The sequence below is a fragment of the Gigantopelta aegis genome, chromosome 15, assembly GCF_016097555.1.
Source record: "Gigantopelta aegis isolate Gae_Host chromosome 15, Gae_host_genome, whole genome shotgun sequence".
NCBI classification, from domain to species: domain Eukaryota; kingdom Metazoa; phylum Mollusca; class Gastropoda; order Neomphalida; family Peltospiridae; genus Gigantopelta; species Gigantopelta aegis.
In genome coordinates, this window is record NC_054713.1 from 33,438,569 (window position 1) to 33,453,131 (window position 14,563).

Genomic DNA, 14,563 nt, shown 5'->3' on the forward strand with positions numbered 1-14,563 from the left:
GTGTCTTGTTATTATCTTAGATGGTCGGTTTCACTAAGCCTGGGGAATGATTTTTTTAAGGACACATACCCCAAACCAACATTAAATCAACAGTTATTTAGATGTCTCACAATACACAATAAATGTTATCTCTTAACGGCCTCAGTGGTGTAATATTGTTAAGCCATCAGACTTGAGGCTGGTAGGTACTGGGTTCACCTCCTGGTACTGGCTCCCACCTGTGCAGTCTAACAACTTAATGGATAGGTGTAAGGCCACTACACTGACTTCTCTCTCACTAACCACTAATAACAACTAACCACTAACCCTCATGCAGTCCTGGACAAACAGGCCAGATAGCTGAGGTGTGTGTGCCCAGGACATTGTGCTTGAACCTTAATTTTACTATAAGCACGAAAATAACTATAAATTAATGAATGAATTATATATCTTGCTTTAGTGAATGAGGGAAAATACCCAAGATGGCACATGTGCTGAAATGATGGCTGTTTTTTACTGTCTAACATATTGTCGACCAAGAAGGACTATCTAGTTAATTCTTAGTTGATAATTTGGTTATTTCAACACAAGTTGACAGTACATAAATCTGTAATAGGCTAGCCAAAATTATTTTAAATTGGATAATAACTACAAGTAGGGTCAACCACTTTAATTTAAAAGAAATGTAAAAACATTTGTCATTTAAAAAAAATTCATTTCGGTATTTTCTTTCTTTCAGGTCCAAAACAGCCATGTGATCAAAACTAAGAAGTGTAACGAAACTAATTAAAAATGGCTGCCCTGTCACTGAAGTTAGGCAAACTTGATGCCATATGTGCCAAGCTGAAGTGCGGCCTTTCATCCAGCAAGGTGAACGACAGCAATGGTGTCTGTGGCAACAATGGCATCAATGATGGCATCAGTATTGGCAGCAACACTGGCATCAAAAGTGCCATCAACAGTAGCAACAGCATCGAGGAACAGTCAGTTCCGGTGTGTGCGTTGGACTCCGCTGCCAAAAAACAAGCGATGATGAAGTCTGCGTTCGTCGAAGTTCAGGAGAAGAAACTCGGAGAAGGTGCTAGCGAAATATCCAGTGGTGGATCGCCTGAAAGCAATAACAACAATAAGAAACTTGCCGACTACAACAAGAGTTTCGAAACGACAGTGTGCCACACTTCCGACCTGAATCCTTTGACAGGGTCGGGTCGCAAGAAGAGCCGGAAATCTTCGACTCCAAGAAGCATTCCTTTTAGCAAGGCGTTTAGTAGTTCGGAATTCTGTGACGAAAAGGACGATCTGTCTGAATACGAAATTAACAACCAGAGCAGAGATTTGTCCTCGCGTGCTAGCAGTGACAGAGAGTTGGAAGAAATGGAAGAATTTTTAGACGATAACAGTGCTTCATTTGCCAGCTCCGGAGTCACGTCGCCAAATGACTTCGACCGCTCGTCTAATTGTGAATTTGACGAAACGCCCGATTTGGAGGATGGAAATGTTCACAGGCCTTCGGAAAGTAAGTCGAGATCCCCTCTTGATTTGTCCATCGGGCGAAATGATGACGACTCGAGGGAAAGTTTGTCGACCGATTTCAGTGACAGGGATATGGCACCGCCGTACAAGAACACTTTCGATTCCACTGCTGACCAATCGATACATTCCACTGCTGCTAAGGACCAATCGCTGCAGCCCGTGCTCGTTGCCAGCGGCAACAGCCCGGATGCGACGGAGGTGCGGGTTTTACAAGACTATGCAAACAACACAATGAACGAACTGCTGAGTATTTACGGGTTCAGTGGACCGCCGGAACCGCTGACGAAGCAAATTCCGTTAGAAAACTTTTCCAAATACCAGAAAGCTGCTCAAAGCCTTGCTCAAAGTCTCGAGGGCAACATGAAGGCGGGCGACCCGGGTATGCCGACAAAATCACACTTGTTACCGAACGGCTTCTCTCAGAGGTCGGCCAAGGGACTGTACTCTAGTCTTTCTGCCACAGCAAAGCTTGCTCATTTGAATGGAGGTAAGTTAAATTTAGCTTTTTGATTCCATGATTATCAGTCTTTACCAGGAAAGGATAGTCATACTTCTTTCTTACCACACTCACCTGGAAAATAAAAAACCTAAACAATGTTTATATACGTAATCAGAAACTTGGGTCATCAATATCATAGGGTTCTTAACTTAATGACAGCACTAACGGCAATTGGCGTCGTTGAAATATAAATTGCTGTAGTTTCTCAACAGTAGCAAAATGTCTACACCTGGTGTACATTATCTGCCGATATTTAACGTTTGTAAATTTAAAATATGTCCACATACAACAAAATAACCTTTCAATCATGTTTATTTGCTGCAAATGTTACTTTTTCTTTAAAAAATTGCCATGGGAGACAAATTCTCAAGTTCGAGCCCTGATATCAGCTATTAAATTCATTGAGATTGCTTGCTTTGTTATATTTCAGGAGAATGATCTTTAGGTCATCTTTGCTTTGCTAAATTAAATGGCAAAGAATGATTATTACATAAAAAGAATTGGTCAGACAGATTTTATATAGGCTCTTCCACAATTTTGGAGAAAAACGGTTTAATTTGTTTATTTCCCTAACTACATGTACAATTATCTACAGTTGTTTCCAGTGACTAAAAGCTCCCACATATATATACTTTTTTCTTTTTTTATGTCATTTTCCACTGACATTGGCATCTCTATTTATTGGAGCTATTAATAACACAGAGCTCTAGTGTTTCAGTGTATATAGTGCTGACTATGCACTGACCAATATCCAGTCATTAATTTTAAGTGTTAAGTAACACCAGTAACAGCATGACCTCCAGGACTGAACTGTGGCTTTATTTTAAAAACAGTAGTGATCAGAAGCAGACATCTGGGTCAACTTTCAGCCATGCATATATTTATAAAGCAGGGCTGGAAACAATGGCTTGCGATTTAAAAAAATATATATAACACCAGGCGATATTTTAATTTACCTGTGAAGCAATGTTTGTTTAACAGCACATTTTAAAATTAACATATTTTTCTATTAAGACTTAATTTTGTGCTATTCTAAAGGAAGGGAATGTTTCTTTAACATAATCTTGTCATATTTTGAAACTAGACAGAATGGTACACTGGCATAGGAAGCGAGGGGGGACATATGCCCTCCCACTTTTCAGATATTTTGCTTTATATTTACATTATAATAGTATAAAGGTGTGTAAATATAAAAGTAACCCCCACTTTTTGGCACCTTCCTATGCTCGTGATAGTACATACTATGGCCTTTGTTACACCAGTTGTGGAATGCTCGGTAGACCGAGAAAGAGCCCAGCTGCATGGTAGGCCAACTTACGGGGATTGATCCTAGACCAGTCAATTGGGCTGTGACCCACACCCTCAAACCCAAACCCTCCCTCCCAAGCTGTTAAAACTCAACTCTGGGTGGGAGCCAGACTGGGATATGAACCTGAGGCCTATCAGCCTTCAGGAATTCTGCCAGAAAATAATTTGAGGGTATGTAATTAAAAGTATTTATTACCCCAGCAGGCACTCATAACAGTAAAAATAATAATGATAATTTCTCCCCTGAGAAATTATCATGCATTGGTTTAATGTACACTACTATTGGACGATTTGATGCCAACAAACCAATCACCTTGTCGGTACTAAATATGACGTCATCACGATTTGGCAAAGCACACACAATGTCGTCACGTAGTTTAAAGCGTTTGCGTTTACGTCTTTCTGGTTTCATTGTTAAACTTGTAATAAAAATGTACTTTAATGCAATTCATTATAGATTTTTTTTACAGAATATATAGAAATTTTGGGTTTTGAAAATTATCTGTAAACCGTGAATAAAATACAAAGTTAAAGCAATATCCAGAACAGTAAAGTAGTTTACATCGTTTCTATATACATGTACATTTCTATATACATGGACCTGTAGCCGATGTAGACTATATAAAAAATAAAGGCTTTTAAAAAAAAAAAAAATAGTTGGGGTAATAAATAGAATAACAAACTCGGTACTAGTTATTATCAAATTTATGTCCCTCGTGAAATAATTTTCACTTGTCACTCGCTAAAGCTCGTGACATGTAAAAATTATTTCACTCGGGACATAAATTTGATAATGACTGGCAACTCGTTTATTATCCTCTATATAACATATTACTTGGTGGTTATGGGTTTAAAATCTTTTGAAATTTGAAAGTCATTTCATGTAGTTTGACATATTTTAAACAGCAGTTCTATAATGTTTCTAAAGATGATGAAAATGTATCTATTCAGTTAAAAAAATATAGGGTATATAATTTTCCACTTTGTACCTTCTAGCAAAACCCCTGGACTCCCAATACACTTGTAGATGACTTAACTACTAACCTTATGAATTTAAATTCTCTCTCTCTCTCTCTCTCTCTCTCTCTCTCTCTCTCTCTCTCTCTCTCTCTCTCTCTCTCTCTCTCTCTCTCTCTCTCTCTCTCTCTCTCTCTCTCTCTATATATATATATATACATATATATATATCTGTGTGTGTATTTTTTTTACATTATTGTTAATATTGTTTTGTGTGTGTGTATATATGTGTGTCATTAAACATAAATTTCCTTAATGTGAGACTTAATATACGAAACTGGATTCAGGCAACTTTTTGTTAAATTATTATAGGTACTGTGTAACTTTACACCAAGTAAAGCAGTTTCTTTGAAATGGCTCACAAAGAGGTATAAACTAAAGTTTTGAGGGAAAAGTCGTGTTCTTTCACAGGCCACTACCCGTAAACACTACTTGCTTATTAGTGCACATCCAGCTTACAATTTTATTCACATTTCAACATGGAGATTTTACCAAGCTATTTTTTTTTCTTCTTATAATTTGCTTTTATTGTAATCATAAAACTTGTCTTTTACATGTAACATACGGCAAGTGAGTAAACTCCCAATTTAAAAAAAAAAATTAATATGAAGGTTCAGAACACAGTTTTTATCTGTTATTTTTTGTACAGATTTTGTTAAGCAAAAAGCTTTATTGCGATTCATGATTTTTTTTTTTTTTTTGAATAGATGAAATTCTATAGTGTCTCTCTTTTTTTTCTTCTTTTTTTTGGAATCACTTATGTAAACAGCTTTTAAATAAGTTAAGTATATTCAAACAAAACACAAAATAATTGGAACAGTATAATAATTTATAGTAGTAATAGTGTGTGGCAAAACAATGGTATGACTCAGTGTTGTCATTAAATGTTTAGTTGAAACCAAACAAACTTTAACTTTTGTCATTCATGTTCAGTGGTAGAGTAACCATTTAGTTTTTGCAATTCCATTAAAAGAAAAGTAACAGAAACTCCCTCCCACCCCCACCCCCCAAAATTAGTTATTATTTTTGTTTGTTTATCTTACAACTCGTTTAAAAAACATATCCAACTTGCTCTCGATACATTTTAAAACAACTCATTGTAAGATAAATGATATCTAACAGCTACCTATGTAGTATTTTCTATATATGTACATTCATATGAATCACAATAAATAATGTCACAAATATAATGGACTCTGTCCAAACGGGCATCTGTGCAATCCAGATTTCTTTCTAAACCAGCAGGAACTCAAAGTCCTGTGTAAACCAGCACCCTGTGTATATTGGTGCATTTCATCAGTTTACATTGATACCAGTTTAGACAGAATCCACTGTAGGTACTGACTATCTTGGTATAGAAATTAATCTGTCAATATTAACCATACAAAATTGTGCCAGGGTTAAAAAAACCCACCTCCAGATAAATTAAAATGAAAAAATAAAAGCTTATGACAACCACTCCACTTATTATTTATTTGTAAAAATAATAAATAAGTCCTATCTCTGCTGTCTGAGCTAGAATAACCATGTTACTCAAAATGTCAAAATAAATAACACCATACACATTAAGTCCACGTGCATAAATAAATATAGCATGATTTTACACCATACATGTATATGGCAAATCAAACAACAGGACATAATTTGTCTGCTCATCTATGAATCACAGAAAAATGTAACGTATTCCATTCAGGTTTTCCTGTAATGCAAGACTTAATTTCGCCAATTTCCTGAGAAAATTAAATCCAGTGATGTGTGATGCACATTTAATGGGGGTAAAATTTAGGCTCAGGATGGCCATGGTAATGTGCTCGTAGTTTGGTGCTGCGTGTATGTTTGATCCCCTAGTTATTTTGAACAGTATAGATAGTGCTTAAGAAAACACTGACATTTAATTACATTAAATTATCATAGATAATTCCAAGCACTTGTTTTCATTTAATTTGCATTTAGTGCAGTTGTATCTTTTTACATAATATCATAAACTAAACTTGTTTAATAAAAACAAATTATGTATGTCTCTGTCTCTCTCTGTCTGTCTTTCTCTGTCTGTCTCTCTCTGTCTCCCTCTCCCCCCCCCATTCTCTCTTTCTCTTCTCTCGCTGTCTCTGTCTGTCTGTCCGTCTGTCTGTCTGTCCGTCTGTGTCTCTCTCTCTCTCTCTCTCTCTCTCTCTCTCTCTCTCTCTCTCTCTCTCTCTCTCTCTCTCTCTCTCTCTCTCTCTCTTTCTGTATATCTATTTTATTTTTTCGTGCTGGGGTGTCGTTAAACATTCATTCATTCGTGTATTGTATATCTGTTTGTCTCTCTATCTGTCTGTGTCTTATCAACTGTTAAAATTCATTCTTAATTTATAAGCAAAAAACATCCCCCCAATACTCCAAGGTTATACCGATCATAATGTTCAGCCAAGTCAACTTTTTGTCCTGTCATGGTCTGTATAGACCTTAAATTATTTCATTATGTGTTCTTGATAAACCGTGATCATTGTTTCACAATAAGCACAAAGAGCGGGTTAGTAGAAAAAACCTGTGTATTATAACTCAAAGTTCAAAGCTCACGGAGTGATTAAATTATGAAAACAGAGCAAAGATCTAAATGTTTGGTGATACATTTGATCCTTTTGACATATTTTGATAAAAATTGTCCGTGTCTGTACTCGTTAAAAGCATTTATGTGTATAAACACCTATCAGAGATAAGTGCGAATGTGTTATTTGTTGTATTTGTGTCATAAAGATAAAACTGGTTTTCATATGATGTGCAATATAAAATGAAGTCTTTGTTGAAACTTTTGTTGATAGACCCATTGGGCTATTTATCATTCAGTTGAGTGCACCACAACTGGTATATCAAAACCTATGGTATGTGTTATCATGTAGACGTCCAGTAGCCAATGATTAATAAATCAATGTGCTCTAGTAGTTTCAGTAAACAAAACAAACTTTAATTTTGTTTAATTGGAACTTCTTGTGTTCACTTATTTTAATTTTCATGATTAAAGGTTCAGGTATGCTGTCCTGGGCATAAACTTCAATTCTATGGCCAGTCTATCCAGGGAAAATAGACAGATAGGTAATTGTGACCGTTGATACACCAGTCGTAGGGCATTCGTTGGGGTAGGGGAAAAACAGTCAGGGAATGGGTTCACTCCACTGAAGTGATTTGATCCTATGACACAAGCACCTCAGGAAAGCACTTTACCAACTTTTTTTAATTTTTGTTTAATGACACCAGTAAAGCACATTGATTTATTCATCATCGGCTGTTGGATGTCAAACATTTGGTAATTTTAGAGACATTTTTCATTTAGTAGCAAGGGATCTTTTATATGTACTATCCCACAGACAAGATAGCACATACCACGGCCTTTGATATACCAGTCGTAGTGTACTGGCTGGGACGAGAAATAGCCCAAAGGCTCCACTGATGGGGATAGATCCCAGACCGACCGTGCATCGGGCAACATTTTTTACCACTGGGCTATGTCCCTCCCCCTTTACTGCATGGTGAACTGAGCTAGATCGTGCCCTATGTGCTGAGTATACAATATTTATCCATTGTAAATTACATACATGTAGACAAAACAAGTTTCTCATATTGTGGATCATCTACACTGGATGGATGTAGTCTGGCTCCTGTGTCTTGTCGTGACAGTCACACACATTTGAAACATTTACACCAGCTGTGTTCAGGCCGCAGTTAATAAACACACTCCAATGCATTTTTACAATAAACATTAGCGTTTGTTTTTGTTTAACGACACCACTACAGCACATTAATTTATTAATCATCGGCTGTTGGATGTCAGACCGGCCTCAGTGGCGTCATGGTTAGGCCATCGTTCTGCAGGCTGGTAGGTACTGGGTTTGGATCCCAGTCGAGGCATGGGATTTTTAATCCAGATACCGACTCCAAACCCTGAGTGAGTGCTCCGCAAGGCTCAATGGATAGGTGTAAACCACTTGCACAGACCAGTGATCCATAACTGGTTCAACAAAGGCCATGGTTTGTGCTATCCTGCCTGTGGGAAGCGCAAATAAAAGATCCCTTGCTGCCTGTTGTAAAAGAGTAGCCTATGTGGCGACAGCGGGTTTCCTCTAAAAGACAGTGTCAGAATGACCATATGTTTGACGTCCAATAGCCGATGATAAGATAAAAAATCAATGTGCTCTAGTGGCGTCGTTAAATAAAACAAACAAACTTTACTTTGGATGTCAGACATTTAGTAATTCAGACATAGTCTTAAGAGAGGAAAGCTGCTAAATTTCTTATTAGTAGCAAGGGATCTTTTATATGCATCATCTCACAGACAGGATAGCACACACCACAGCCTTTGGTATGCCAGTTGTGGTGCACTGGTTGGAATGAGAAGTAGTGCAATGAGCCCACTGACGGGGATTAATCCCAGACAGACCGCGCATCAAGCGAACGCTTAACCACTGGGCTATGTCCCGACCCCATAAACATTAAAATTAGAATTGTGTTTTGAACATAATTAGTAGTTAAGTATTTGTCATTTATTTCTGATATATATATCTGTGTGTGTATATGTGTGTGTGTGTGTGTGTGTGTGTGTGTGCATGTGCGTGCATGGTGTGTGTGTGTGCGTAGTGATACATTATATGTATTGAACATTTAAGAAGTTTGAGGCCTATCCTTTTGATAAATTGATGGAATTTTATCTTGTGGGTGTCCAGTTTATAGAGCTTTCAATGTCTTATCACAGAGCAAGTGGTCAGTTGCTTTGATCAAGGAAGGAAATGTTTTATTTAACGACGCACACAACACATTTTATTTATGGTTATATGGTGTCGGACATATGGTTAATGACCACACAAATATTGAGAGAGGAAACCTGCTGTAGCCACTTCATGGGCTACTCTTTTCGATTAGCAGAAAAGTCTTTTATATGCACCATCCCACAGAAAAGATAACACATACCATGGCCTTTGATATACTATTTGTGGCGCACTGGCTGGAGCGAGAAATAGCCTAATGGGCCCACTGAAGGGGATCGATCCCAGACCGACCGCGCATCAAGCAAACGCTTTACCACTGGTCTATGTACTGCCACCTTGCTTTGATCATTGCGCCTGGCTGTTAGCATTTTTTAGAACGCACACAGCACTTGTATTTATTGTAAATGCTGTTATTGCAAACAGTGTATTTTTTGGAGCTTAACAGCATGCACACGCTGGATCATGTGCAAATGAGTTCTCAGCAGATTGTTCTCATTTTGACAGCACAAAATAAATTAAAATGAATATGGGTGTCTTCTAACACTTGCCTGCTAACATTGCTTGTAAAACATTATTACGGTCAAGTTTGAACACATTAAATTAGCATAGGCTGTGAGTGCTTAGATTAAGCATTTTATCTCTAATGGGGAATATGCTTATTATTGTGTTTTAAGGCACTAGACTTGTGTACAAAAGGTCTGTGGTTTGAATCCCTTCTGTGGAGTGAGTTATTTATTATATGTGGAGTGATTGGGTGTGTTCCTAGGTGAAAGTGGCCATGTTGATTTGAAGTGCCCTTATTAGTAGTAAATGGTCCAAATTAACTCCTCTTTTTTACATATAAAATTACTCTAAATCTACTTCAAGGAGAGTAATGTTTAATTCCCATTAGCATGTTAATTTATATGGTATCCATATAGTAAGCCCATTGGGCTATTTCTCACCCCAGCCAGTGCACCATGACTGGTATACCAAAGGCCATGGTATGTGTTATCCTGTCTATGGGATGGTGCATATAAAAGATCCCTTGCTGCTAATCGAAAAGAATAGCTTATGAAGTGGCGACAGCGGGTTTTCTCAATATCTGTGTGGTCCTTAAACATATGTCCGACGCCATATAACCGTAAATAAAATGTGTTGAGTGCGTCATTAAATAAAAAAATTTCTTCCATATAGTAATGTTTTAAATGACTCCCCATAATCTAAGTTTGGGTAGCAATTAATCACTCCCCTACCAATGTTTTTGCCAGAAAGATATTTTGGGGTATGGCACAATGGAATTGAATGCAATCACAGTATGGGAGCCTCCCCCTGAAAGAAAATGGGTTAGGTTTAGGGTGAGGGTCATACCCATTTTACCCTCTGGCAGATACCTATGTATCTTCTCTACCCCCTCCCTGTAGACTTTCCTTGGCTAAAAACACACAAGCTCATGACGGCAACATAATATACTGAAATGAGCTGTGCTTCATGACAGCTTACCTGCCTCGGTGGCGTTGTGGTTAGGCCATCGGTCTACAGGCTGGTAGGTACTGGGTTCAGATCCCAGTCGAGGCGTGGGATTTTTAATCCAGATACCGACTCCAAACCCAGAGTGAGTTCTCTGCAAGGCTCAATGGGTAGGTGTAAACCACTTGCACCGACCAGTGATCCATAACTGGTTCAACAAAGGCCATGGTTTGTGCTATCCAGCCTGTGGGAAGTGCAAGTAAAAGATCCCTTGCTGCTAATCGGAAAGAGTAGCCCATGTAGTGGCGACAGCGGGATTCCTCTCAAAATCTGTGTGGTCTGACGCCATATAACCGTAAATAAGATGTGTTGAGTGCATCGTTAAATAAAATATTTCTTTCTTTCTTTTATGACAACTTGTTCTTGTTTCTAATGTTATACTCTCGTATATCAAGTGGAAGACATTGGTAAAAAACTGGAGCATTACTCAGACGGCTCATGGCTCAAATCTTCTTAGATGTTTTTTTTTTTTTCTTCAAATCTTCTCAATTAAAGTTGATTCATCTGTTAATTTTAGCCAAACCTCAGGCAGTGTTATTTTAATTGCTAAACAGAACTTTGAATTGTGAATGACTGAACTAAATTTACAATTTTGAAAGTATGTTAGTCATTATGTCATATCTTAGTAGTATAGCAGTGAAAATTAACACTTTTTGACTTTCTTGAGATAAAGAAGTTTGTTTTGTTTAACGATACCACGTACTAGAGCACATTGATTTATTAATATTTTTCTTACTTATTCACATGAAAAGTTCAAACACAAATTGTCTTCATGTTGCTCTGCTTGTAACATACATGGACTCATTTAGCCTATGAATACAATAAAAATGTATTTTCAGTTTTAACACAAAATTTATGAATACTTTTAATTGTTTTTTTTTTTTTAGAAAAAATGAATTGTAAAATGACCCACAAAAAACCCTCAAGTGGGGAAAAAAACCCAGAAAGGGAGAATTAAGAAAACAAAATTGTAAAAAAAAAGAAAAAAAGAAAGTGAAAAGAAGGTGGGGTGGGGTGAGTAAAATAAGTGAATTTAAATATTGGAGCTGTTTAAATGAATTTAGAGGGAGCAGTTTTCTCTCATTCAGTGTTTTTTTTCCTCCCGACCTGTCTACATTTGTATCATGGCAACAAATTGTTATTCGCTTTAAAAAAATCTTGCAGTAGAATGTCCAAACATGGTGGTTGACTGCTATAAGTGGAGTTTGTTCTTAACAATGTGTAGTGTCTTTTGTCTGCATCAGAGGACCTTAGAACGAACCTTTGTTGTCTTTTTGCACTTTGAGATAAAGCAAAGAAAGGTTATTGTGAGAAAATACACAGACGTAAATATATAGACAAAACATCTCGTGCTGTCGACAAAAATGGTGTTCATTTTGACAGAAAGCAAAAAACCGGAATGGCATAATTACAGCCCACCTTAACAAAGTTTTTTTTTTTTTTTTGGTAATTTCTCAAAACCTATTTTCCCCATCAAACGTCTTTATTAAACCATTTTTGTTTTTGGTCTAAATTGTTTTCAATAGAATTTCTCCTTTATCTTTGTTCTAATAAAAATACATGTTTAAAGTATTCTGATAGTTAAAAAAAAGAGAAAAAACTCATTTGTTGTCATGAAATATAGTCAGCCCCTCAAAACCCCCCAAACCCCCCAAACAAATGACTAATAAATAAACATGAGACATGCTCACTAGGCCAACACTGTCCTCTTCGCTTTTTTTCATTCCTTTTGCTCACAACCCCCCCTTCTCCTCCCCCCCCCCCCCCCCCCCCCCCCGCCCACTTCCATCCAGTCTTTCAGCTTCTTTATCCATAATAAAGTAATAGAATGGTTTTGCTTAAATACTTAATGTATGCTGTGGGGAGAATTGCCCTGCAAATGACTCTTTTGTCCACTTAATTTCATCAGGAATGTATTCACACGCATACGTGTGCATGTAGCTTGAAACATAATTTTTGTGTTTTGTGTAATTATCAAATGCACAGACACATATCTGACCCACTACAATATTCGTATCCTTTCTTCGCCTGTCTACGTCGTCGCCACATAATGTCAAAACAATGGTGGTTTCGTATTTTTATAGGTTTTTTTTAATAGGTTTTTGTTTTTGTTTTTGAACCATACTTTTTTTCCCCACATGTTTAATAGTTGAACTATATGACATTAAATTTTATGTATAATTTTTTTAAATTATTATTTTCTTTTTAAAGGAACATTTTATTTCATTATCTTTTGTTCTGTATTTTTGCATGTATATAATAACTGAAATATATGACAGTTTAAAAGTTAAAAGTTTAATTAGGCCTATATTTTGTTCTACATTTTGGTGTGTGTAAAAGTTGAAATATAACTTTGAATATCATTTTTCTTTTGGGCATTTTTTCATTATCTTTTATGAGGTTTTCTGCCAGAAAATAATTTGAGGGTACATAATAAAATCAAAACAGATCATAAGTGCCCCTATTAGGTGGTTATGGCTTTGAAATCTTTTGAAATTAGACATTGTATTATATGTACTTTGACAGATTTTAAACAGCAGTTCTCTTACTGTAACCTGTCTAAATATTAGAGACATTTATGCAGTAATTTCCGGTGGGCAGGACGTAGTCCAGTGGTAAAGCATTCGCTCGATGCGTGATCGGTCTGGAATCGATCCCCGTCGGTGGACACATTGGGCTATTTTTCGCTCCAGACAGTGCACCACGATTGGTACATCAAAGGGTGTGGTATGTGTTATCCTGTCTGTAGGATGGGGCATATAAAAGATCCCATGCTGCTAATCAAAAAGAGTAGCCCATGAAATGGCGACAGTGGGTTTCCTCTGTCAATATCTGTGTGGTCCTTAACCATATATCCAATGCCGTATAACCGTAAATAAAATTTGTTGAGTACATTGTTAAATAAAACATTTTCTTCTCCAGTAATTTAGGGACCGTAATTTTACCCTTTGTACCCTTTGATAAAAACACTGTTGTATTTATCTTGTATATGTGAAACATGACATTAGTATATCTTTTTTTTTCTTTTAATGTTTTTTTTTGGGGGTTATTTTTAATTGTATATGTCGGTATGTATATTAGCTGAAATATGACAAAAGGCTTTTAAAACATTTGTTCTAAATATATGCAATTGCCCATCAATTTAAATATTTGTCTTTTTTTGTCCTTTTGTTTTTGTTTTGTCGAGCCTGTCGTTCTGTCCTTCAAAGTGGTGATTGTGCCGCTCTTGACAATTTGGTCAGGAAACTGTTGTTTCGTTGTTTGTCGTATGTACTGGGATGTGGTCGTCGAGTCTCTTGTGTAAATATTGAAAATTGTCAAAATAAGCAAAAGAAATTTCTAAATCTGTTAAAAGTTTTCAAAATATTGAAGGTTATTTCCCGTCTTGTTTGCACGATCAACATCCTTGTCTATTTAGACCTAGACGAAGTAAATTTGCAGGAGCAAAACTGAAAATTTCTCACACTTTTAAATGTTTCCCGAAATATTGGAAGGCAAACCACTTTCCGTAGTTCTTCTCTTTTACATTCTTTCGTCCCTGGGAATATGTATATCGGCATTCATGTAGTTTCTTGGAGGCTTTATTTACCAATAATGGGGCAACATTAATAATATTATCGTGGCCTTGGGACAAGAAAAATGTTACATAGGTAAATAAGAGGAAATGTATCTTTTTATTATGCAAATATTTTACTTTGAAAAAGAAAGAAAAGTGCATTGTTATAGCAATTACTTTTTTTTTCATTTTTTTTGGCTAATTATAATTTTAAGGTTTATTGAATTCATATATATTTTTATTTATTTAAGTTTATGTGTAATTTATTGATTAAGTTTTATTGCATATATTTTGACAAGTGGATGGGATATAATAGATGAGTGGTACACGTACATCTCTCACCTGGTGTTTTAGGATTTTTGCAATCAGTGGTCTTGTACATTGCATCTAGTCAGTTCACAATGATTGATATATCAAAGGGAA

General features: G+C 36.5%; 1 protein-coding gene across 1 annotated transcript in view; it reads left to right on the forward strand.

Moving 5' to 3' along the window:
• The first annotated feature begins 732 nt into the window (after nt 1-732).
• The window catches only part of LOC121390484 (zinc finger protein castor homolog 1-like), a 62,010-nt gene continuing 48,179 nt past the window's right edge, over nt 733-14,563 (forward strand). Inside the window, exon 1 of the mRNA XM_041522311.1 lies at nt 733-1,999. Coding sequence (XP_041378245.1) covers nt 772-1,999 — 1,228 coding nt within the window. The 5' untranslated portion in view covers nt 733-771. The remainder of the gene's footprint in view (nt 2,000-14,563) is intronic.